This window comes from Quercus robur, chromosome 3 (assembly GCF_932294415.1).
Source record: "Quercus robur chromosome 3, dhQueRobu3.1, whole genome shotgun sequence".
Lineage (NCBI taxonomy): Eukaryota > Viridiplantae > Streptophyta > Magnoliopsida > Fagales > Fagaceae > Quercus > Quercus robur.
This window is the reverse complement of record NC_065536.1, coordinates 22,696,952-22,722,682: the sequence shown is the minus strand read 5'-3', so window position 1 is coordinate 22,722,682 and position 25,731 is coordinate 22,696,952. Positions and strand designations below refer to the sequence as shown.

Here is a 25,731-nt window from a genome sequence, read left to right as displayed (position 1 = left end):
ATATAACATATTGATACACTTAATCCAAAAGACCTAGTTGTTCTCTGCTATGCTCTGTTTGCACTTTTTAAAGTTATATTATGCCATTACCTACTGATTGTCTTTCTTCTACTTCTTCTTGTTTTTTTTTTTTTTTTTTTACCACAAAATTTCCTTGATTTATTTATTTTTTAAAACAAATTAGAAATTGATTATTATTATTATTATTATTTTGAGAAGATAGAAATTGATTACGTTGCCCATGAAAATGAAATTTCGGACCTAAATGCCAGATTGGAGACACTTGAGGCAGATGAGGAGATAGCTCAACAACTGCAAGAATTAATTAAGAGAACGGGCCGGGGCTGGGGGAATGGACCTGAAGATATTTAATTGTGCTAATTTTCACATGTTTTTTATTATCATATTTAGCAATTTATTTTAGGGAAGGGGCCGGGGGGATGGACCTGCATAACATATATAATAATATAAATGTCAATTCTATCTGAGATCCTTGATGAAGCAATAAAACTTGGATTTTACTAATGTTTATCCTAAGAGGACACAATAATAAACTAATTTTGAAAAATGTTTATCTGAAATTGAAAAAGTTTTGACAATTTTTTTAGTTCCCAATAAAACTTTTCGAAAAATGAATTTGTTAATGTGTGTCCATAAAACTTAATTACTGTTTCTTTATTCCGGCGGCATGGATTTTGTTCTGATTTATTAATTGAGTTGACTTCCTGATATATTGCGAACTTACGATTAGATCGTGTTCGTTTATAGTTCATTACATGATTGCCATCCCCAAGTAGTCTAGCAAAGGTATTATGTACAGCACAAGGTTAACTCAACTAGAAAACTAAGCCCTAAACTGAAACTCTTGGGGTTTGCTGGATTGGGATGAACAGGCAATGCACATAAATTTTTCTGCGGAAGTTCTGAAATAATTAAAGTGTATAAACCGCTCTTGCTAAATCATGGCATATAATTGATGGGCCAATAAAGCTGTCTTGCAGTTGAAAGAATCTACTTCAGGGCATAGTGTTCGGTGTTCCCATTGACTGTTAACAATTGGTTTGTTGTCACCAGCTACATCAAATTCATGAGAGTGACTTATGAATTATCAAAAAAATTAATTGAATATTAATGAAATGATGTTATTATTTACTAAGTAGCAATTCGACATATAACGATTGTCGATATCTAATCCTTTTAGTAATGATTCTCATTATTCATTATTTGATATTACTAAGATCATTATTGATCATACATGACAATTTATAAATACGTAAAGTTCAACCATTTAATAATATTTCTCCAAAAAAAAAAAAACCTTTTAATAATAATACATTTGTCTTAGGTCACTGGTGTTTGCAAATGAATAAACATACATAGTAGGACAAACACATAAACCTCGAAATGAAATAAATAGAAAATTTTGAAATAGAAAATAATAAAGAGTCGTTGAGCACAGGTGAGTTATTATTAATATTCAAAACTCAGATATAATAATTTCAAACTTAATTTTTTGAGAATCAATAATATTAAAAGTTAAAACTTCTCATTGTAAAATAACTTTTAACTCTTTAATGTCGGCAAAGGAAAAAAATTCTTAACATGGTACATTATCCCAATATCTCAATTCCAAATGCTTAAAACTCACTCTAAAATGTTAACATACTATCCCTACAACCCATTGGGTACGTACATAAAAAATTCCTTTAAATTCCTTAAGAATTTACTTACAATGATTAGCTGGAATATGGCTTTTATTCTAATCGGATAATTGCAAACCAACTTGAAATGAAGAGGTTTTTACCTTCCATATCCACGTCTTATCAAACCATGGGCGAGCACATTTGCAGAAGCTTAATATATATATATATATATATATATATATATATACGTAGATAGATGCCACCATTTCCATAAGAACCATTCATAGAAGCACTTGTTCAAAGTAGTTTGAACTTACTTTGGCAAGAGAAAATGAAGGATGTTGAAGTGGAAGTAATTTCCTATGAGAATATCAAACCATCTTCGCCAACTCCCACTCATCTTCGCTATTATGAGCTTTCCTTTCTCGACCAAATATTCCCCCGCATGTATATTCCATTTCTCTTCTTCTACACAGAGAATGATGCTTACTCTAAAATCAGCACCGACCCTGGCAAATCGTTCTCTAGTGTGCTCAAGCAATCATTGTCCAACGTCTTAACACGTTACTACCCTTTAGCTGGCCACATTAAAGACAATCTAACCGTAGACTGCAACGATGAAGGCGTGTTGTATCGCGAAGCCCGAGTCAAGTGTGAGCTTTCAGATATTGTTACAAATCAAAATTCAGCAGAATTCAAGAAATTTCTTCCGTGCGATATTGATGGCACACACAATTTTGCCTGCGCTGTTCAAGCCAACTACTTCACTTGTGGAGGTATTGCCATTGCTACATGCATTTCCCACAAGATTGCTGATGGCACATCCTTTATCATGTTTATGAAATCTTGGGCAGCCACAGCTCGAGGTGATAGTGATATATATCCCCAATTTCAAGCGTCAACTCTCTTCCCCCCTACAAATACTTTATCTGGGTTTCAACCAGAAAATAGTATGATAAAAGAGAGGCTTGTATTAAAGAGGTTTGTGTTTAGTTCTGCTTCAATAGTGGCTCTTAGAGAAAAATACGGGGAAAGCTCAGGCTTAGAAAGTCCAATACACCCCAGTCGTGTTGAGGCATTGTCAGTCTTTTTATGGAGCCGATATGTTGCTGCTACGCAAGCAAACTTTGGGCCTAAAAAGCCCAACATGGTGATTTTTGCAGTGAATTTACGGACAAGGATGGATCCGCCATTGCCTAGAAATTCTTTTGGAAATATCTTCCGACCTGCAACAGTCCTTCTGTCTAGTGAAGAGAGGAATGGCCTTGTGGGCAAAGTGAGAGCCACGATAAGAAAAATTGACAACGAGTATGTGAAAAAATTACAGGACCACGCTCAACACTTGAATTTTCTTGAAGAGGCTAGTGCAAAAGTCATGAAAGAAGATGTAGTTCCATTCAGTTTCAGTAGTTGGTGCAGGTTGCCTATGTATGAAGTGGACTTTGGTTGGGGAAATCCCGTGTGGATTGGTCTGGTTAGCATGCCTTTCAAGAACGTAGTTATATTTATAGACACCAAAAGTGGGGATGGAATAGAAGTATGGGTTAACTTGAAAGAGGAAGACATGGCTAAATTTGAAAGTGACACAGAACTTCTTGCATATGCTTCCATCACAACCTTGAATGCTTAACATGTTAGTGAATAAGCATGATGCATGCATAGAACTAAAATAAAGGAAGTCAAAAGCTTCTGCCGTGAACTGAATGGCCATGCTGCAAAATTGTTTAGCAGTTTCTTCTTTAGCTTCTGCCATGAACTAAAATAAAGAAGTCAAAAGCTTCCATGTTTTGTTAAATGTATTCCAATTATATCATCCTGTTATGCTTTTAGAAATAAATTTGTGAAACTGCTTGGTTTTTTTTATTTATTTTTATTTTTTTAATTTTTTCTATCTGTTGATATGATAATAAATTTGCAAACACAAGTTTTGTTTGTTTGAGTGTCATTCTACTAATTTTAATATTTGTAAAAATATGAATAATTTAACTTCTTAATTAAATGGAAAGTCAACAATACCAACCATTTTAATATTTCATTTAACTATTTTCATGTCAATTGGATGTTATTTACCATTTAATTCATAAACTCATTTTTTATGCATTATTTTAAAATACAAAAACTTGAATTTAAACAATTGATTCATGACATGACTATTAATCTTTGATTACCTTCAAATTTTGTAAGCATGAAGAATATATGAATATAATTTAATCTGATAGTGGATTTATCAAAATTCGCATATAATTAAAAAATATTAAATAGTGTAATATTGCTTAGAGTTACACTGCCCAATAACTTGTTATAAAATTCATATTTTGAAAATCCCACCATTGAATTACATGTTTTATATGTTCTTGACAATCATGCCAATTTTCATGTCAATTTTCATGTTATTTACCATTTAGTTCATAAACTCATTTTTTATGCATTATTTTAAAATACAAAAACTTGAATTTAAACAATTGACTTATGACATGGCTATTAATCTTTGATTACCTTTAAATTTTGTAAGCATGAAGAATATATGAAGATAATTTAATCTAACAGTAGATTTGTTAAAATTTGCATCCAATTAAAAAGTATTAAGTGACGTAATATTGCTTAGAGTTGCCCTAAGTGTAACTTGAACTCAACCGTATATATATATATATATATATATATATATATATTATTTTTTGTTAGGACATATGTGAATCATGTTAGGAACATATGTCATTTAGAATTGGCTAATCCTATGACAAAATGCACTTTACTTGTAATTAGGTAGATCTAGGATATGTTTAATATTTCAAAAAATAAGGTTTCAAGTCCAAGTATTAAAACCATGCAAATCTATCTAAGAATCAAATGAAGAAGTGTTGGATTTTAAAACTCAACAGCTAGCTTGATAGATAAGCTATCTATTGAGATTTATGAAAATCAGATTTTCAGTTTTGATTTCACTCCAATCCGTGTATAAATGCTTAAGCTTTCTTTTCTCTCAACTCTAAACATATAAAAAGATTATTTTAAGGGTCATCACAGAAGATACAAGTGAGTGAATCTTTATGCAAAGATTTTTCACAAGCATTTTGTGACTGGAGACATATGCCTTAGTTTATCTTCCTCTTTAAGAAGCTACTACATTTGTACATCATAGGGTTTTGTAGCTAGGAAGTTTCATGATCTTCATCGCGTTGATAAGCTAAAGAATTTTGTAGCCTACATCATTCTCAAGTTGGTGGTTAGTCACGTACTTGGATCCGTGTATCGATTGGTTAGTCATGTACTGGGAGCCATGCATTGAAAATGAGAGATTGTCATTACAGAACAAGTCCAATTGGGTATTGGGGTAAGGGTTCAACTGTAGGGTGGTATAAGGTACTGAGATTTCTTTACTTGTAGCCGCTTGTTGTGATAATAGCGAATTCTCGATAGTGGTGACCTTAAAATCACCCGGTGAGGTTTTTGCCTTGAAGGTTTTCCCTATTCGTAAACAAATCACTGTGTCAACTTTATTTTCTGCTGCATTTTGCATTAGTTGGTAATTTGTTTGTACTGCCACGCATATTGCATGATAACTAAATTAAGTAATTAACTCGGCTAAATTATTTGATTAATTCATCACAAGGGGTTAATACATTCTTGGCCTATCATTTTTTAACTAAGTATTATTGGTTATAAGCTTATTATATCTTATGGTTTTCATTCAGCAAAACATTGCATATAAAATTCAGCAAGTGATGTTTAAGTATTAATACATTTCATCCATACATCAATTTGAGTGAGCAATATTAGTCAAACTTGGACTTTTAACTTTTAAACATATAAGGGCTAGATGTTCATCTGGGTAAATTGGGGTCAAATTTTGGAATGACAAGGTGAATTCCTTGGGGAAGTCTCCAACAATGGTTTGCTAGAACACAGCTCTATCATGGCTTTTCGTCCAATCAAATATTCAAATGCGAATATGATATCGCTGATCAACCTTGAAAGAAACTTAGTATACTCAAATGTTTATTTATAAGATAAGGGGAAATTTCACTTTACCCACTTGTGGTTTGGCCCGTTTTAACAATGTCCACCCGTGGTTTAAAAGTTGTCACTTAACCCACCTGAGGTGGCCTCCGTTAGACTTCTGTTACTCACCTCTACCATTTCCGTTAAAAAATCCTCTTTACTATGTAAGCCAAAATTAGAACCCAAATACAACCTAAAAAAAGGGAAGCAGCTCTCTCCCTCTCTCTGCCTTGGAACCCCAAACCCATTTCCTCTGTATCAACTTGATCTTCAGCCATGGACTTGGAATCTAACTACGAAATCACCCCCACTGCCGATTTTATCTACTCCCGCAACATCTACCCACAACTTCAACAGAAGCTTTTAGAGAGATTGCAGAAATTTAGTGTCTTTATTCTCTGATTGGTTGCTGAGAAACTGAAGGAAAGGAAAATAGAAAGTTAGTGTGTGTTAGTGAGAATTTAAGTTTGTTTAGTTTGCTAATTTCAGTCGCTTTCTTCAAAGTTTTTGGGGAGATTTTGGAAATTTTATTTCCTTATTCTCTGTTTGTTTCTTGAGAAAATGAAGGAAAAGGAATAAAAGGTTACTGTGTCAGTGAAATTTAAATGTGATTAGTTTACTTGCTTCAGTTGATTTCGAACCTAGTTTGGTTTAGGAGGAGTTTTGTTGCGTCTGAGGATCTCGACGAGTGGGACCACGAAGGCTAGGGTTTTGCTAGAGCCAGTGGTGGCATCGACGGTGACGTCCTTGTAGCTACAGAGTAAATGGATTGTGGCGACTTGGATCGGCATGCAGAACTTGAAGCCGACTCGGGTTAGGGGTTCGAGAACCGATTCAGAGAGTGAGAGGTTGAGATCTGTTTCTTCATTCTCTGTTTGTTTGTTGAGAAACTAAAGAAAAGGAAAAGAAAAAAATTGTTGTAACTGAAAGAGTGAATTTTGAATGCAATTAATTTACTAGTTTCAGTGAATTTCTTTAATTTTTCATTTAGAAATTACGTTCAAATTTTATTCCTAAATTTCTATCTGTGATCAAAGAGAGAGGTTTTGGGCTGACTTTCAATGTTCATTAGTCGAAATCCAACTACATTTTGTTTGAATTATAGTTTCCAAATGAGTTATTGAAGGAGTCGATGTGAGTGGTGAGAGCTTTGTGCAAACAACTTCATTTTTTGGGGGGGGTTTTAGGGTTCTTGATACAGAGGAAATGGGTTTTGGGTTCTAAGGTAGAGAGAGGGAGAGAGCTCGTTCCTTTTTTTAGGTTCTATTTGCCTTTTAATTTTGGTGTATATAGTAAAGAGGATTTTCTAACGGAAAGGGCAGAGGTGGGTAACGGGGGTCTAACGGAGGCCACCTCAGGTGGGTTAAGTAACAACTTTTAAACCACGGGTGGGCATTGTTAAAACGGGCCAAACCACAGGTGGGTAAAGTGCAATTTCCCCTAAGATAATTTTGTATATCTGCGTGGGTCGTAGAGTGTCCTAAAAATTGGGAGTCTTTTACTTAATCACTGGGAATGGTTACATTTAGGTTGCAATTACTTGCAACTTGACCTTTGTTTTGTTTTGTTTTGTTTTTTTGTTTTTGTTTTTGTTTTTTGTTTTTGTTTTTGTTTTTTGTTTTTTGTTTTTGTTTTTTATTTTATTTTTTATTTTATACAAGATGGAATTTCTACTCTGGCATAATCTAAGTGTGTATGTGTGTGAAGCTCACTCCTGGAAACTTAAATCCCGGTTCTTGCCACCCACACCACACAAGCATTTATACTTGTGGAGTGACCACCACACCAAGAGTGTGTGGTGGTGCACCTTGACCTATGTTACAGTCTAGGTAATGCAAATAAACTACAAATACAAATTTTGAATTTATGAATTTTGTTACAAACTTGCACATTCTATTCTCAAGTCTATTTAAGTATATTTTTTGGACAAGTGTTCATATAAAAATATAATAATATATATAGTCAATTGTTAGGCATGGGATGCGACCCACTCTTATCTCGCACTTGTGTTGTTCATAATCATCTCTCATGGTGGAATTGATCTAGCTCAAGTCATCATCCTTTCTTTCCAAAGCATTAATTTCTCTTTTTGTAAAAGCAAAAGCATAAAAGATGGGCAGAATAGACTGGTGTTTCGGCTTCATTCAAGTTGCTCTTTTCCTATCTTTCCAAAGCAATAATTATTAGTTACTTTCCTTGTATAGTTAAGCAAACAAGATTAGGTTGAACTGTTGAAAGCCTAGTCAAGAAAGGTGCCTAGCTTTGGATAAGTTAGAATTAGACTAACTACATTTTTCACTCACAATATTGGGGTTATTTACATTTTCCCTCTTTAAAATTTTCAATTTCACCCTCCATATTTGATATCATTTTTATATTAGTCATGTTGTGCATTTCCATTAGTAATCTAAAAAATTATAATACTTTTTGCTGCCTAAAAAAATGAAAATTTTGCATTCCACAATATTTTAAAGCAAGTATTTCATGAAATAGTTAAATATGAGGGGCATTTAACGACTAGATTACTAACTAAAATGGATAGCAAGGGTAATATGAAAACTAAATCAAATATAAAAGACTAGAATAAAATTTTGAAATGTAAAGAATCAAAATGAAAACAACCCCAAACTTTAAGGGAAAAAAGTCTTAAAATAAATGAATTATAACTTATTTAGAAAACAAATTCATTAGTGCTTTATAAACAATAATCATCATGATTGTCATTTTCAAATTGCATCGTATTTATATATTAAAACAATCTAATATATACAATTAGTCCTAAATTATTTTATTCATAATGATCTCTTTTAGTTAAAAAACTTTAAGCGATCAAATTTAGTTCTTTATAAACTTTAAATTAATGTTTTTAGTTCTTATGGAATAATGTTGTGTTAGTTTTTAGTTTAACCACATCATTTAAGGGATTAAAAACAATCACTTTAAAACATCATAGACTAAAATCACTAATAGCTAAACTTTCGCAACCAACATTACAATTGAGAAGTGGGTTTCAGTTAACTTAACTAGTAAAATCTCTTAGCCTGATGATTAGAGCAATCATCATAGAGTAAATGTCATAAGTTGAAATTCTAGTCTATATATGCTAAGAAGTAAAAAAGAAATCACTAATGATTAAACTTTAGTAACCAACATTATATGCTAAGAGTCTTGTAACTCAAATAATATATTTTGGTATTTCTAAGAGAGATGTCCCATGAACAGCAATCATTTGTTTTCCCAGAGTTCCATGATGAACACTCATTTTAGTAACAAAGATTTGCTTGAATTGCAACAAGGCTGAACGCTCAGAATCATTGCATACAGGCTGAGTTGAAAAAGAGGAGAAGCTATTTGGAAAATGAAATGTTGACAAGAAGAAGAGCTAGCGCATGAAGATTAAGAAACACATATTAATGTCTTGAAAAAACTTCCTTAGCACTCTGGTAACTTAAACTAGGGATAAGCTGCTTTTATAGACAAGATTCAAGTGGTTCTATTATGCTTGTGTGATACACACATTTAAAAAAAATAAATAAATAATAATCCGTACAAATTAAATTAAATATTTTAATAATAATTAAGAATATAGAATAAAATACTTTAAGTTATGGAGCAAAAGCACATTGTTTAAGTCCAATTTTTTTTCATAACAAAAATTTATATTAAATTGTTAAAATAATTTAAAGTAAATAATGACACTTATTATTTTCTGGATACTTTCGATAATAGAATTTTAAGCCGAGTAATATTTTTAAATTTTTCGAAACCTTGACTATAAAGTTTCACTTAGCTTATACTATAGATGTAATTTTGATACACTCCTATATGCCACATGTCGTAAGATAAAAAAAATGGAAAAATAAAATAAGGCATCTATTCGGCCCAATTATAGCTTGTAAGATTAAGGGAGTCAATTCCGTATCGCACCGGCCGGTACCGTCGGAATATACCATTCCGGCAAGCAAACCGGTACATATAACCTCCCTGTTTCATACCGGAAAAAATACCGGCCGTACCGGCCAATTTTGGGCAATATTGGCTGGTACCGAGTGTACCGGCCAGTACAGAAAAAAGTTTTTTTTTTTTTTTTTTTTTAAGTTTTGTAATTTTTGAATTTTTATTAGGGCAGAATGGTAACTTATTTGCATTAACTTATTGGTATTATTTGTTTTCTTAGTATGCAATGATAACTTTTAAGCTTTCTATTTTTTATATTGTGTTTTTTCTTTTTTTTCTTTTAATTGATACTAAAGTCTAAAACCATGAATAATTAGTTCTGAATTGAGGAAATATTTTATGGTAAATGTAGGGGCACAATTTAGTAACCAAACTCTAATTGTTACAAGCCTTGGTCCAAAAAGCCCAACACAATGAATTCTTGTAGAGAATGGATTAAAGAACTCGGTTTAAGTAAGTTAAACGGAATGTTGCATGGGGTAAGGGAACACACGAACAAGAACAAATGCCATTGTATCGAAAGATCTCCTGGAATGATAGGGCTAAAACTTGATTTATGGATCAGATTAGTACAATAGGATTCCTTTGCATGCTATAGTATCTTCCTCTCCTTTGTTTCTTTTTCTCTTTTTCCCCCCTATTTAGGGGGACTTCTACACATTATATAGGCCTTTTCTTGTCATCTTGGCTTTACACTTGTTGATCATCTAAACCCCCACTTGAGCACCTGTCCCGTCAGACACCTCTCTTAGTTCTTTGTGAGTTGCGGTAGTCAAGGTAGCACTGTTCAGGGGTCTTCTCCACATTAATGCGGCCAGGAGAGTAGCTGTAATGCATTTAATGTGGTGGTGGCAGCCTTTGCTTAGATATTTCAGGTTTCCTTCCTTTTCACGTATTTAGGAGATGGGTTTTAGTGGTTGGGATGTACTTTCGCTCCGGATTTCCAGTGTTCGAGAAGAAATTCCTCCTCGGACATGTTTTCTTTGCCCCAGTGATGTCTGAACACGGATTGTTTGAGTCACGTTGACTCCTCAGATGGGCTGGTGTCCTCGGACGGGTCCAAAGCCCAACCTGTTATTTTGGGCCATAGTCCCCACAGTAAACTTTTATATTTATTATAATATATATACACACACACATTCATACATATATATAGTTTATTGAGCTCCACTTGTATTCAAAATAAAATTAAATAATTAATTAATCTTGAATTTTTAATAAATATATGTGCCCACAATTTTCTCATTAAGTTTATTATTCATTCATTCTTTCTTTCTTATTCACTTGTGATTTATTTTGCAAATTCCACGTTACCTCCAAAGTTTTTGCAATAATTATATATATACAACTTGATGTTTTACCTTTTGATAGGATCAACGAACCTTCTTACCTAGAAGATCTTATTAGCTACCTTCGTCCACCTTTCCATGTCATGGATGAAGTAAGGCAAGCCACTAAATGAAAGATTTAGTATCTTAGACAGTTACAAGACAGACTGTCAGAATATTGGAAACTCATCAAAACTTACATTACTAAGCCTAGAGGCATTACAAAAAGGTACTAAAGAGCCACAATAAAGGCCACAACGGCTAGAAGCAATAAAGCTATATATAAACATCCCTCAAGACCAAATGAGGTACACATTCTGATCTTTCTCAAAAAAAAAAAAAAAAAAAAAAAAAAAAGTACACATTCTATTATACAAATATGCCGTAACTCTGATATTTTTTTCTAAAAGCTTCTATACGCTAACTTTATCATCGGTGATTTTGTAGGAGGCACCACACCGGTGGCCATCTAAGGAGGGCTCTTCGTGACAATTGCAGGCATTAGGGATGAGGTTGCTGACTCACCTGGACGAACCTACTTGAGTGACGATTTCCACATCATCACCTTTCCTCTTACAGAACCGTGACATCTCTCTCAGCTGCTAATTTAACCAAGCACAGGAACATAACATAAGGTTGTTTTTCTTGTCGCAATATATGAGATACTTTATTTTGTCAGACTGAGGTGAAAGGCTTTTGTCTCTTTTTTTTTATCTTTCTTCTAAGTAATCATAATGTAGTTTAGTGGGTTAGTTCTGAGTTTTGAATTCTTAAAACGCTCATTTTCCAATTGAATAATCAAGATGGCTATCGAGTGTCTCCGGAGTGGAACTTCTTGACTTTTTCCATATACTGCCCCTTGTTTTCATTCTTCAAGATAATCATAACTTAGTTTAAATTTAATGGATTGGTTTTGGAATTTTTAGGCGTCTGGGTTGTGGGTCGCAACGTCGATTGACGTTGCCAGCGCTTTGAGAAGCCGAATAGAAACTTCTGGGATTTCTTCATCTTCTTCTTCTTCTTAATATTTTTTTTTCAAATATGTTTATAACACCAGACTCTTCAAGCTTCCAATGTCCCAAATTATCTGACTAAACATTACGTACTCCATTCCCTAAAAAACTTTCACTTATTTAAAATTACTGAGTCAGTAATTAATTTTTGTTTAAAAAAAATTTCTAACTAACAATTTTAAACAAGTGGAAGTTTTTTAGTAGAATGATGAACCACATCACTTGTCCACCATATGGATCTTATAATTTCTCACCAAGTTGGCCTACTTCAAGTCAATCCTTCTCACTTTCAAAGCAATAATTTCTCTTTTCTTTAAGCAAAGCGTAAAAGACGGTAAGAAGCTAATGGCTTCCATCTACATTCAAATCAATCTTTCTCTCCTCTCTCTCTCCAAAGCAATAATTACTCTTCTTCTAAAGTTAAGCGTAAAAGATCCGTAGAAGGTCCAGTCAAGAATCCTGAATGGAATCTAAGTCTTGGAAAAGTTTATTTTAAAAAGTCTTGGATAAGTTAGAATTATACCTTCCTTAGAAACTAACTTTATGATTATAGCTCATATTCACATAATAATGATTACAAGTATTATATTCACATAATAATGATTACAAGTATTCAACCAATCCTCTCCCCCACTATCTAAAAATATATATAAATTATATTAATTAGGTGTGAAAATATTTCAGCATAATTCATGCTGACGATGAAGGAATGAAATGTAATGGATAATGTTTTTTCATTTTCCTTTTTAGCAAGGAACAAATACGATGAAAATGATTTGCAAATAAAAAGAAATTTGATATTGAATTTGCCAAATCTTAACACTTTTTATCTTCTTTTCATAATTAATGTCCTCGAATGTTTTGTTATCTAATTATCTTAGTGCATATAATTCTAAACAACTCGATTCGATTTTGTTGGGTTAGACTTACTTCTAGTATTTTTTTTTTAAATGAATCTCCTTCTATTTTAGTGAGAGACTATCATATCACCCACTAACTAAATAAAATGTGGAGATTAAAACCCATTACGACTTGCCATTGTATATTTAAAACAAAAAAACATGTCTATTTAAAAAAGTACTGTAGATAAGTCAAACCCCTTTTTTTTTTTGTTACTATATTTGTTATTAGAAAAAAACATTCTTATGTTTGATTTACTATATAATTTATACTCTTGAGCCATTGTGTTCTGACTCAGCCTAAATTATATGCCCGTGCCACTCTAAAAGCATGCTACTCAACATTGATTCAAATTGCAAACTTATAGGAAATCTAAGGAGATAATCATACAAATTGAACAATTGCAATGTTACATATATTGAGATTAGAAAGTTAATTACATGTACAATGAAGTGATATATTCTCTGTTTTGGTAAAAATGAAGTGATATATTCAAACTTGAAAGAAAAAAATTTACATCAATTGTTCGGTTATAAATTGACTCTGGTTAATTAATTACCCAAGTTGATTAATTAGGTCAAATTACATGCAAATTGTGGAGACACATGCAAATCACCAAATAAACTAAAGTGTAGTGGAAATTAAATTGACACAGTAATTTGTTGATGAATGGGGGAAAACTTTTCGTAAGGCAAAAACCTCACCGAGTGAATTTCAAGTTATTACTATCAAGAATCACTAATCAAGAATCTAAACGATTCTTGAGTTCATAGCTTTTGTAATTCAAACTACTTAGTTATGACCTTGGCAATGACAAAGCTTTATAGGTCGTGTCAAAGATGGTTCTATTGGCAATGGCAAAACTTTATAGGTTGTGTCAAAGATGGTTCTAAGGGCATATGTTAATGAATAATAAATATAAATAAAAATATTAGAAAATATCAATAAGATGAGCTACAATACCCTAATAAAGATTTTGATAAAGCATATTATGTGCTATGCGTTCTTTAAATATTTCAAATAAGATTTAAAGTTTTAAACACTTTAAAAGGAAGTTTTAAATATACTAAAAATGAAAAGTCTCTAATTAATTAATAAATAAATAAAGCCTCTAAATAAGTATGTACACAAGTTCGAGAAACTAAAAATATCTAATTCCATTTCATGAAACTGAATTTATAATTATATTAGTAAATTTTTTTCTCAAAAGTTTTGTATTCAAGTTTTATGATACTTCCAAAATGTTATTTTGGAGATGTTAATCATGGAATAGGAGCCATTCTTATCTGGAATTTGTGTTGCTCATTCCTCCAAATGGAAATTGGACTCTCTCTCTCTCTCTCTCTAAAGCAATAATTTTTCTTTTTCTTAAATTTGAGCGTAAAGACAGGCATAAGCTAATGGCTTCTAAGTATAATTAATTAAATACGGACACAAGGTTTAAAGTCCGATTGGGTGAGTGCTAAAGAGAAATGATGGAAAATGAGAACTTTTTCTTTAATTGGGAGTGGAAAAATGAAATGATGGAAAATGTAGTTTTCAGGTGAAATCTCTTATTTACAAGGTTTATAGTCTATTTAGTTGAGTGCAAAAGGAAAATGATAGAAAATGAGAAGTTTTTCTTTGTTTAGTGTAGCGGAAACGAAAAAGGATGAACAAAGGAGTAAGTAAAGTTTATCCACAGCATACCCATTGTGTGTTGGTCACTTTACAAGTATAAGTATTTGTGGGTTGTGGGGGGCAAGGGTCGGGGTTCAAGTCTCCAAGAGATAGCTTTCACACACATATATATTTAGATTAGGCTAGAGTAGAAATTCTATTTTGTATCAAAAACAAAATTTTATCCACCTAGGCCAACCAAAAACTCCACCCATACTAAGAGGAAAAGTGAATTGAAAATTCTTATTGCATCTAATTAACTATTAATTAAATTTAACTAAAAAAATATTCTATCATTTTTTCATGTAACAAGGGTATAATAGTAAATTCATTATAATTACATTTTCTATCATATCACTTTTATATTCTTCCTACTAAACACACATGAGTAAAACTCTCAACCAGACGAACCCTAATGAAAAAAAGAAAAAAAGAAAAAAAAATGGTCTTTTGGATATACCATTTTCATAAAAATAAGTACACAAGTTGGTGAATATATAAAGTGTATACATTGAATTGAATATATAGTATATATATTAATAGAGAAAACTTAGAGAAAATCCAATTAGATTTTAATTAGATTCGCAATTTTGAGTCACATGTCCTATTTAATTTTAAAGTTTTTGTCAGATGAATTATTGAATGTAAAAATCGAAGAAACCAAATTCAATTAGATTCTAAATTAAATTGGAGTCCAATTTTTTGCCACATATCCATCTAAGCTTTTAATTTTTGTGACAAGTGAATTATTAGGTGTATAAACTGAAGAGTATAAAGCCAATTAAATATTAAATCATATATATATATATATATATATATATATTTAATGAGAAATCATTACATATCTTAGAAATGTATGGTTTAAATCCATTCCAAACCATATCATGGCTAGCGGATGATTTTTTTGAAAGACGGCTCTCTCAACTTGCACCATCAACAAGAATGAAAAAAAAAATGTGGAAAGATACTCCCCATTACAAGACATTGTAAGTGATTGATCCTTCTTTATATAGAAGCATGATAGGTAGTCTCCTTTACCTTACTGCCAATGGACATGACATTAGCTACAGTGTTGGAGTGTGTGCTAGATATTAGGTTAATCCCAAAGAATAACATCTCATTGCAGTAAAACAAATCATTAAATATGTTAAAACCACTAGTAACTTTGGGGTATGGTATGACAAAGATACTAATAATGTTTTAGTTGGATATTTTGATGCGGATTGGGCTAGGAATGCTGATCACCAGAAAAGTACTCCTGGTGGGTGTTTTTACTTAGGGAATAACCTTGTCTCATGGATGAGTAAGAAGCAAAATTCTATCTCTCTCTCATGGCTAAGGCTGAATACATTGCTGCTGGTAGCTGCTACACCCAACTTCTTTGGATGCAAAAACTTCTTCTTGATTATGGTATTTGTTAAAAACATCTTACTATCTATTGTGACAATACTAGTGCCATCAATATCTCTAAAAATCCTATTCAACACTCTCGGACCAAACACATTGAGATCCGACATCACTTCATTCATGAGTTAGTCAACGATGATACTCTCACTGTTAAGTTCATTCATACTGATGATCAAAAGGCTGATTTATTCACCAAGCCTCTAGATGGTCGATGGTTTGAATTCTTGCACCAGAACATTGGTGTTATATCCATGGATTGATCTCTCTCCTCTTCTTCATGCATATGCATCTAGTTTTGATGCTTTATTTGTCTGTTTGTTTTTTTTTTTTTTTTTAAATTAAAAAAGGAAGAAATCAAAAAAATACAAAAACAATGTGTGTTTGTATACTGGTACTTGTGTACCTTGGATGGCCATTGAAATAAGGTTTTTCAACTTTGTATCTCTTGTACCTTAGATGAACACCTTCATGCACAACTAAGCAATGTAAGCTTTGTGACTCTTTTATGTAATTTGTATGATTTAATTGATCTCTTATATTTCATATCTTAGGTCACTCTTTTTTACAAGAAGGACTAGAAAATCCTAAGAGAAAGGCATAAATAACCATCCTACCACTAAAACTCGTTAATTATAAGACATCTGTGTTCAATTCATAAAAGCTATGCTTTGTAAGGTGTAGCACTTGCACAGCAAACAAAGATGTTCAAGCTTACATAATTGGGTATTTTCTTTTCTCTCTCTTATATGCCCATGCATGATATGCTTAAAAGAAAAAGGTATGCAAAGAACATGAAAAGCAAAAAAAATCAAAATGCTTTTAATATAGTTGTAAGCGTGTTTCTAAGAGATGTGAGAGTTATATGATGTACCTCGAAAGTGATAATCTCCATCAAATAGTTATGATTGTGTATAAATGTACTTGATCTTCCTATGTCATTACTTTTCACATATTGATGCTCTTGCTCTCTTGCAAAAGTTTCACGCACAACACCCATACTCTTCGCTACTTTTGATACTATTGTATAGGTACAATATTTGGCCATCACAAGGAATACATGTGGTAGTATATGCTCTCTAAACTATCCAAACTTGTTTTGAAATAAAATTTGGTTAGACATATTTAGTGTGTTTTGATCTAGGAATGATTTGCATGTAGTATTGAGGTTGTGTATCTATGCTTAAACATGCTGTTTGAATGCTTGCTTTGATGATTATCTTGTTTGCATTCATCTTGTGTTGTTTCTTCTCCTTAAAATCTCTTCTTTAGGGCTCTCGATAGATATTTTGATAAATGTCTTGATACCTGCTCGACACCTCCTTGATACAAGCTCTCCTATTGAGATTTCTAGGTTTCTGCTCGATACCTGTCGATAGATAGCCCGATCCATCGAGCCTATTTCCTTGGAATCTCTGTCTGCTCGATAGCACCTCAATACCTTTCTCGATCTATTGAGACTCTTTACCTTCAATACCTCCTCAATACCTCTCGATCTATCAAGCTTTTGTTCTCGATAGAAGCTTGATACCTCCTCGATCTATTGATTTGTGTTTTCTATATATACTTTGAGGTCTGACTCAGTTTTGAACCATTTCAAATATTTTAATCTCCCTCTCTCATCTCATGACCTAAACTTCTCACACTCTCTAAAATCACTCTTCCCTCTCCATTTTCGGCCTTATCCAAGTCTTAATTTGTTGGTAAGTCTCCCTATTCTCTCTTTTTCTTCATCTTTCATGCATTTTGTGACCTAGGTTTTGGTTTTGGGAAAAATTTTGGGATTTTTGTGATTTTGTCAAAATTTTGGGTAGGTTTTTGTTAATATGATATCCTATGCTTATGCATTGCATTTTATGCTCATTTTAACATTGTTTCATGCATTCTAGGATTGTGTGCTTATTTAAACAATGTGAGTGTTGTTAGGTTGGATTGGGCTTCTACCCATGATGCTTTTTATTTTTTGCACATTAAATGTTCATGCATTGTGTTAATCCATTTTCGCGACAAATTTTATGGTTTGACAGAATGACTAAGCCCAATTGCTTAGCAGGTTTGACTAATGTATTTTATCAATGTATTCTATTCTATTGCATGGCCTAAGCCCATGTGAATGGTTGGGGAATTGAGTAGGAATGGTTTTGGTGGGTGTGGGTTAGTTCCCATTGGACTTTTTACATAGTCCCAGCCCGTGTGTGCCACCAAGTGGGCTAGGGACGCTGGGGGCATCTAGGGCCCATGAAGGAGGTCTAGTGTCAGAAATTTCTACCCCAGATTTGGCTCTATGCTCTGGGTGACTGTTTCCCTAATTTTCAACCCAGCTCCATTTTCCACACCTAGGCACAACTAACTCTAAGAAAAATCCTGAGTAGCCTAGCACACTCAGCAACCCAAATGTAGTTTTCCAAGGCCTACAAAGACCAGAGACAGCAACTATGAAAAGGAAACAATTTTGTTTCCAAAATCATGCAAAAAGCAACCAAACATTTCCCTAAGCATAAAACATAATACACCAAGTCATAGAAATAGCATCTGAAAGGTCCAAGGCCTTCCTCCGACCTAAAAACTGGTCATAAGCATCCTTTAAAGCTTGATATAAATATGCATCACCAGCCCACAAGAGAAAAAGAAACGTTTTCCCTACCAAAAAACCCAAAACGTTGACATAAAAGCCCAGTCAGCTACCTAGTGTATAGGTGATTTGAAGGCCTGGAGGTGAAAATACTGATATAAGGGAACTCTCCCTCTCTTGATCGGGACCTCGCTCCATTTCTTCCTCTTGGTGACTACGGGCCAAAATTTCTGACTTATGAATTTATAGTTTCTGCACTTTCTTGTGTTTTCATTTTTATGTTGGTTTCTTTTTCCTTAAAGCACCATTAGCCTTTGTGTACTTCACATTGCGAATTTTGGGCTTGGCTCTCCAAATAACTAACAAATTTAACGAACCTAAGGGGAGTTTTGGGCTTATTTCTACAATCTCAGCCTTTGTCGCAAAACCTTCCCGACACATTGCACATTCTTGTTCCTTCTTTCCTACACCTAAACGTTTCTGTTGTGTTTCTGTTCTTCTCTCTATCTCTTTTGTTTAGTCTCCTTGTCATGGCACCTAAAAAGTCTGTCCCCTCTAAAAATCCGAATCGTCATGGTTCCTCTTCTTCTTATTTTTCTCTTGGATCTATCCGGTTTAGTGATGAGAAGGCACAAGCTGACTTCTCGGAGAATTTTTCTGATCGGGCAATTCATTCAAAATGCCAGGTCATCTGTTTGACTTTCCAAACACTCCTCTACCCAATGCTATTCGCTTTCGGGGATGGGATTTTCTTTGTGAGAAACCCCCGAGTTGTCCCAACATGTTCAGAAAGGAGTTTTACTCCAATATGTAGGCCATCGATACCTCTATGCCTCAGTTTACTGCAGTATTCTATAGTACACATATCGTAGTTACCTTGGACTTCATTTCTGAGGTACTACATGTCCCTAAGGTGGATCGTCTAGATTATCCTACTAATTCTTGTCTCACTTCCATCTCTAGAGATGAGTTGGCCTCACTCTTCTGTGAAAAGGCCATGTTGTGGGGAGGTACGCTTAATTTCTCCACAACTGAGTTCACTAAGGGACCAAGATTCTTTAATATGGTGATGACCTTTGTTCTCACTCCACGGTCACAATATAACACCATCACTGAGCCTCGTGCTCATTTTCTTCTTTCTTTTATGGAAGGTCTTTCTATAGACTTTCCTTCACATATGATAGAGTCTATCATAGACTACTATCATGACACGGCTACACGTGACAAGCTTATCTTTCCTTCTGCTATCACGTGTATCCTTACACACATGCACATTATCATCTCTCACTCTCCTCATTTCTATATGATGGGTGCCATTAGCAAGGAGTCTATTTGGCGGAGTGCAGCGCAGCTTGCTGCAAAGCGGTCGCGAGTGGAGCCTTCAAATGCAGCCCCAGCTAATCCTACAGCCCCCTCCTCTCGACCCTTTTCCTCCTTTGCCCCTTCTTCCTCACCTCGGGTCGTTGTCTCCCTTGCAGACATCATGGAGTAGCTTCAGCACATGCATGCTAATTTTAGTACTCATTTGGAACATTTATCCGATGAGATGTCTCAAATGAACACCAAAATCAGTTGCATTGCTCACCGCCAGTCTTGGCTTGGTGGTTTTGCACCCTCGCCGTCATCGGAGCATGCTGAGAAGTTCTTTTCTTTGGGTGGTGGAGATGATGATGATGATGCTTTTGGCTCGAAGTATGATAATGAGATGACGACCTCTCAATGATACACCCTTTGTCACTTGTGACAAAAAGGGGGGGGGGAGCAATTTTGTAGATGAGAGTAGACTAGGTGTCAGGGGGAGAGCTAGCATAGGATATACTAGATAGGGCAAGAGTAGCTCTGAGTGTTTTTGAGGGATGTAGTAAGGTTTTGCTGTATTTCTCAGTACATGTACCATGGCCTTGTGACCACTTTTTACATACATTGTAATCTTTGATATATATATATATGAGATGATGTATGTTTTTCTTCACCTTTGTCTCACATGTTTTGTTTCTTTTCTATCTTTATACACATGTTTCTTCTTGTATACAACTTGTCTATGTTTCACACTTGATACCTTGATGAATCTTGTTTAAGTGTTTCAGTTAAGACAGGTTGCAAGTCTACCATGCCATGATCTCTCTTCTTGCAAAGTTTTTCAAGAGTTCGTGTTAAGGTTAGACTTATGTACTTCTGTATATTATGGGATAGTTGTGTTAGACTTCTCTCATAATTATTTTTTGTGGTTTTGTAACGAATTGCCAAAGGGGGAGATTGTTAGGGTTATATTTTGTTGTAATTGGCTAATCCTTTGACAAAATGGACTTTACTTGTAATTAGGTAGATCTAAGATAGGTTTAGTACTTCAAGAAACTTCTTGCTCAAGTCAATTATTAAAGACATAAAGATTGGTTCAAAAAACAAGTGAAGAAAAATTGTTCATTAAGTCTCGACAAATAGCTCAACAGATGCTTGCTATCGAGACTTAATGTGAAGCTCGATAGATAGCTCGACAGCAACTCGATCTATCGAGAATTACAATTTCAGAATTTCCAGAGCTGAAATTCAGTCCAACCTTGCATATTTGTTTGGGGTTTCTTTTCTCACAACCTTAGACATATATAAGGTTTATTTTAAAAGCTGTCACACACAGAAATAGAGCCCAAGGGACTTATTTTCTCTATGTGAAGCTACTGCGTTTGTACGCCATAGGGTATTGTAACTGAGTGCTTCAAAATTTTCATTATTAATGAAGTGAAGAACTTTGCAGCCAACAACACCTGTTCAAGTTGCTGGAGTTAGTCACGTACTTGGGATCCATGCAAAGGGTTAGTCACAAATTAGAGGTTTGTGCATCAAGGAAAAGAATGTTATTACAAGATCAAGTCTAATTGGGTATCGGAGCAAGGTTCAACTATAGGTTGATATTTCGAGATAGGCCAAGGGTAGTTGGTAGGATTCCTTATACTTGTAATCGTTTGATTATTGATTAGTGGATTTTTGGAAGTAGTGACCTTAAAATTACCTGGTGAGGTTTTTGTCTTGCGAGGTTTTTCTCATTTGTCATCAAATCACCGTGTCTAATTTATTTTTCGTTGCATTTAATATTTCTGGTGATTTGTTGGTGCCTTCACATTTGGATGCAATTGAACGTAATTAATCAATTTGGGTAATTGAATTAATTAACCAGGGTCAAGCTATCTTAACCCAACAATTTGTTTTCCTAGAGTTCCACGATGAAACCTTTGGATAAGCAAAAGGATCAGTAGACACACTCATATTAATAACAATGCTTTCCTTGAATTGCAACAAGGTTGAACGCTCAAAATCATTGCATAAAGGCTGAGTTGAAAAAGAGGAGCAGCTATTTAAAAAATGAAACATTGGCAAGAAGAAGAGCAAGCGCATAGACACGAAGAGGCACAGTGATAACCCCATACTAATATCATGGAAAAACTCCTTAGCACTCTAATAAATGCTAGGAATAGGCTGCTTTTATAGACAAGTTTCATGGGTTCTATTATGCATGTGTGATACACATTAATAAAATAAAATAAAATAAAATAACAATGTATAAATTAAATTAAATATTTTAATTATAATTAATATTAAAGAATAATATACTTGTTTTATAGATACAATACAACTTTAACCTATGGTGTATACTCTGTAAGGTTGAATTTATTTAACCATCTAATTGGCTTTATTCCGTGCCAAATTTGCTTGTAATTCAGCATTTAGTAACCCTGTATTTAGGTGGGATTGTTGTAAGGGTAGTGAGTGAGATAGTGTGAAGATTGCTCAAGAGTGTGCAAGAAAACAGAGTGTCGCGGCTGGGACTCGCGGCTGGACTCGCGGCTTCAACCCGCCAGAATCTGCACACGTGCCAAGCATGCTGGAAGATGAACAGTCATGCTAGCTGGAGCACTACAGGACAAAACAGGACAACTGGCCATACGGTTAACTCGCGACTGGAACTCGCGACTTAGTCAAGCCGCGAGGTCAAGCCGCGAGCCACCCCTGTTTTGGAAAAACCTGACGTTTCGCATTCCACTCCTCTTCAGTATAAATACCCTTTTAACCCACGATTGAAAGAGAGGTTCCAGAGAGAATTTTGAGAGAGAAACCCTAAAGAAAAACCAGATTGTTTTACCCACAATCTCTACCTTAGAGTCTCATCAAAATCCCTCACTCTCTTCCTCTCCATTGTCAAATCCTTGAGAGGCCATTATACCAAACCTGGTTCTCACCATTATCATCTCAGTGAGACAGTCGTTTGGAGTTCTGGGAAGCAGTTAGGAAGGAGTCAATATTCATTGGTTGATGCTACGGTGTAGTAGCGGAATCCGGAAAGCTAGAAAAGAAAAAGGTTCGGCGCAACCTCGTTGGAGCAAGAAGCTTGGAGGGCTTAGGTGCATTGGGTAGATTAGGCTTGGAGGGTCTATTGCTGTCCTTGTATCCCAACTGTATTTTCTAGTGGATTGATTACCGCTTGGAGGGCGGCGGAGAGGTTTTTCGCCGAGGTCTTCGGTTTCCTCTTCGATAACATATCTGGTGTTATCGCTGTGTTTGCATCTTCCTTCCTCTCTATCTCTGCCTTTACATTAATCTGCTGTGGTTTATTTTGATGTGGCTTAGATAGTTGTTTAATCAATTCTATGATATAGCATATGTTAAGTTTCCGCACACTAGTTGTTTAACATATTGCTTGTATTGATTAAATTGGTTTTTGGGGGTCTAAACGTTCAAAAGTGTTTTTGTACACGTTTTTGAACTTTCATACTCCATAATAATTCATTTTCTCCATTAAGTCAAGACATCAATTGGTTGCCAAAGGCCTTGTAGCTGAATTGGCACCTCCCCATGCATAAAGTGCTTGGGGGTCTAGGGGAGAAAGGGTTCGAGCTGCGGGGTTAGCAGCATGTTGTAATTATCTCTCTCAAAAAAAAAAAAAAAAAAAAAAAAAAAAAAAAGACATCAATTGGTTTTTATATATGTAGGGTTCAAATCTTAGATCTTTTATTTGATCATAAGAGACTTTATCATTTAAGTTAATTAAAACCTACAATAAAATACTTTTAAGTTATGGAGCAAAGACAGCTTGTGTATAAGACCAAATTTTTTTCAAAACTAAAAATTTATATTAAGTTGCTGAAATAATATAAAAGAAATAACAAAGCTACTGAATTTCGGGAAACTTTTGATACAAGAATCTTAATCTGAGTAAGATTTTTAAAATTATTAAAACCTTAACGCGCGTTAAAGTTTCACTTAGGATCAAGCTATAGTTTTCTAATATTAATATACTCATAATATGCCATATGTCATAAAGTAAAAAAATGAAAAGGAAAAAAAAAAAAAAAAAAGGAAATCTACTCTTCTTCTTCTTTCTTTCTTTTTTTTTTTTAAGAATTAGAGAGGATATCCAATTGGTAAAAACTTGAAGGACAGACTTAAAATTTATGTAATTTAATTTATTTTAAAAGCTTTTAATCAAATAAAATACTTTAAATTTATTGTAATTAACATTGATAATAGAGTTTCATATTGAGTATAATTAACTTAATAACTTTAATTTTCCATATATATATATATATATATAACTTTTTAATTTTAATAATTTATTGTGTGATCTCATAATGTGAGGCATATGCCTATTAGATAAAGAAATAAACCAAGTTTAAACATATAATTTTTATTTAGTAATGAGCTTGGATTCGATTTTTTTTTTTTTTTTTTAAAGAAGCTTAGATTCGACTTGAGTTTGAAATAAAATTAAATGAATATACCTAAACTGTTATTACTCAGCTCGACCCAAAATTTTCTCATTGTAGTTTATTTTTCACTTTTTTATCTATTATTCACAAAACAACACCATTTTAGCCTATCCTTCATTTGTTATTTCCTCCACCAATTCCATAGCCCCTCCAAAAGTTTACCTTCCCTCTTACAAGCCATGACATGTCTTAGCTGATAATTCAGTGTAATGGCATCTTATCTCCTTCCATTGTTTGAGATACCTTCTTTCTTCTAAGTAATCATAGTGTAGTTTAGTGGGTTAGTTCTAAGTTTTGAATTCTTAAAACAGTCATATTCCAAATGAATAATGAGTATGACTATCATGAGTCCAGAGTCGAACTTCTAGGATTTCTTCTTTTAATTATTGTTTACCCATTTTTCCTTCTTCAAAATAATCATAGTGTAGTTTAATGGATTGGTTTTTAACAAAATTATTTTTTCTTTGGTTGTGGAAATTTTAGGCCACTCATTTATGGGGGGAGCAAAGCACCTTCTATTGAGGTGACCTGCGCTTGGAGAAGCCCTTCTTCTTCTTTATACATATATATATATATATCTCCAAATGTTTTTATCACCAAACTCTTCAAGTTGCCAATATCCCAAATTGTCAGACAAAACCTTACTACTTGTGAGTTGCGAATATTTTACTTCAAAACAAGTGGGAGAGGGATCCTCGTGAATGAGACTAGACGATTATTGAGTTCCAAACTTTGCAATTCAAATTATTTAGTTATGACCTTGGCAATGGCAGAACTCTATAGGTCGTGTTAATGATGGTTCTAATGGCATATATAGGTTAAGAAATAATAAGTATAAATATAAATACAAGAAATACAAACAAGTTTTTTTTTTTTTTTTTTGAGGGAAAATATAATACCAACAAGTTGAGCTACAATACCCTAATAAATTTTTTGATAAAACATATTATGTACTATGTGTTCTTTAAATATTTCAAATAAGATTTAAACACTTTAAAAGGAAGTTTTAAATATACTAAAAATGAAAAGCCTGATAAATAAATAAAATCCTATAAATAAGTAAGTATACAAGACGAGAAACTTGAAATATCTAATTATATTTCATGAAAATGTGAATTGGTATTAGTAAATTATTTTTTTCAAAAGTTTTGTATCAAACTTCAAGTTTCATGATACTTCCAAAATGTTATTGTAGAAATGTTAAGCATGGGATAGGAGCATTTTTATCTGGAATTTGTGTTGCTCATTCCTCCAAACGGAAATTGGCCTAACTCAAGTCAATCTTTCTCTCTCTTTTTCCAAAACAATATATTTTTTTTCTTAAATTTAAGCGTAAAAGACGGGCATAAGCTAATGGCTTCAAAGTATAATTAATTAAATACATACATAAAGTTTAGAGTCCGTTTGGTTGAATGCTAAAGAGAAATAATAGAAAATGAGAAGTTTTTCTTTATTTGGTGGTGGAAAAGGGAAATCATGGGAAGTGTAGTTTTCAGG

The 25,731-nt window shown here is 33.6% G+C and overlaps 1 protein-coding gene across 1 annotated transcript; it reads left to right on the top strand.

Annotated features, from left to right (window-relative positions):
• Positions 1 to 1,863: 1,863 nt before the first annotated feature.
• LOC126717511 (stemmadenine O-acetyltransferase-like) lies at positions 1,864 to 3,575 on the top strand. The gene has a single exon (XM_050419276.1). The coding sequence runs from the start codon at positions 1,975 to 1,977 to the stop codon at positions 3,271 to 3,273; it is 1,299 nt and encodes a 432-aa protein (XP_050275233.1). The 5' UTR covers positions 1,864 to 1,974; the 3' UTR covers positions 3,274 to 3,575.
• Positions 3,576 to 25,731: the final 22,156 nt, after the last annotated feature.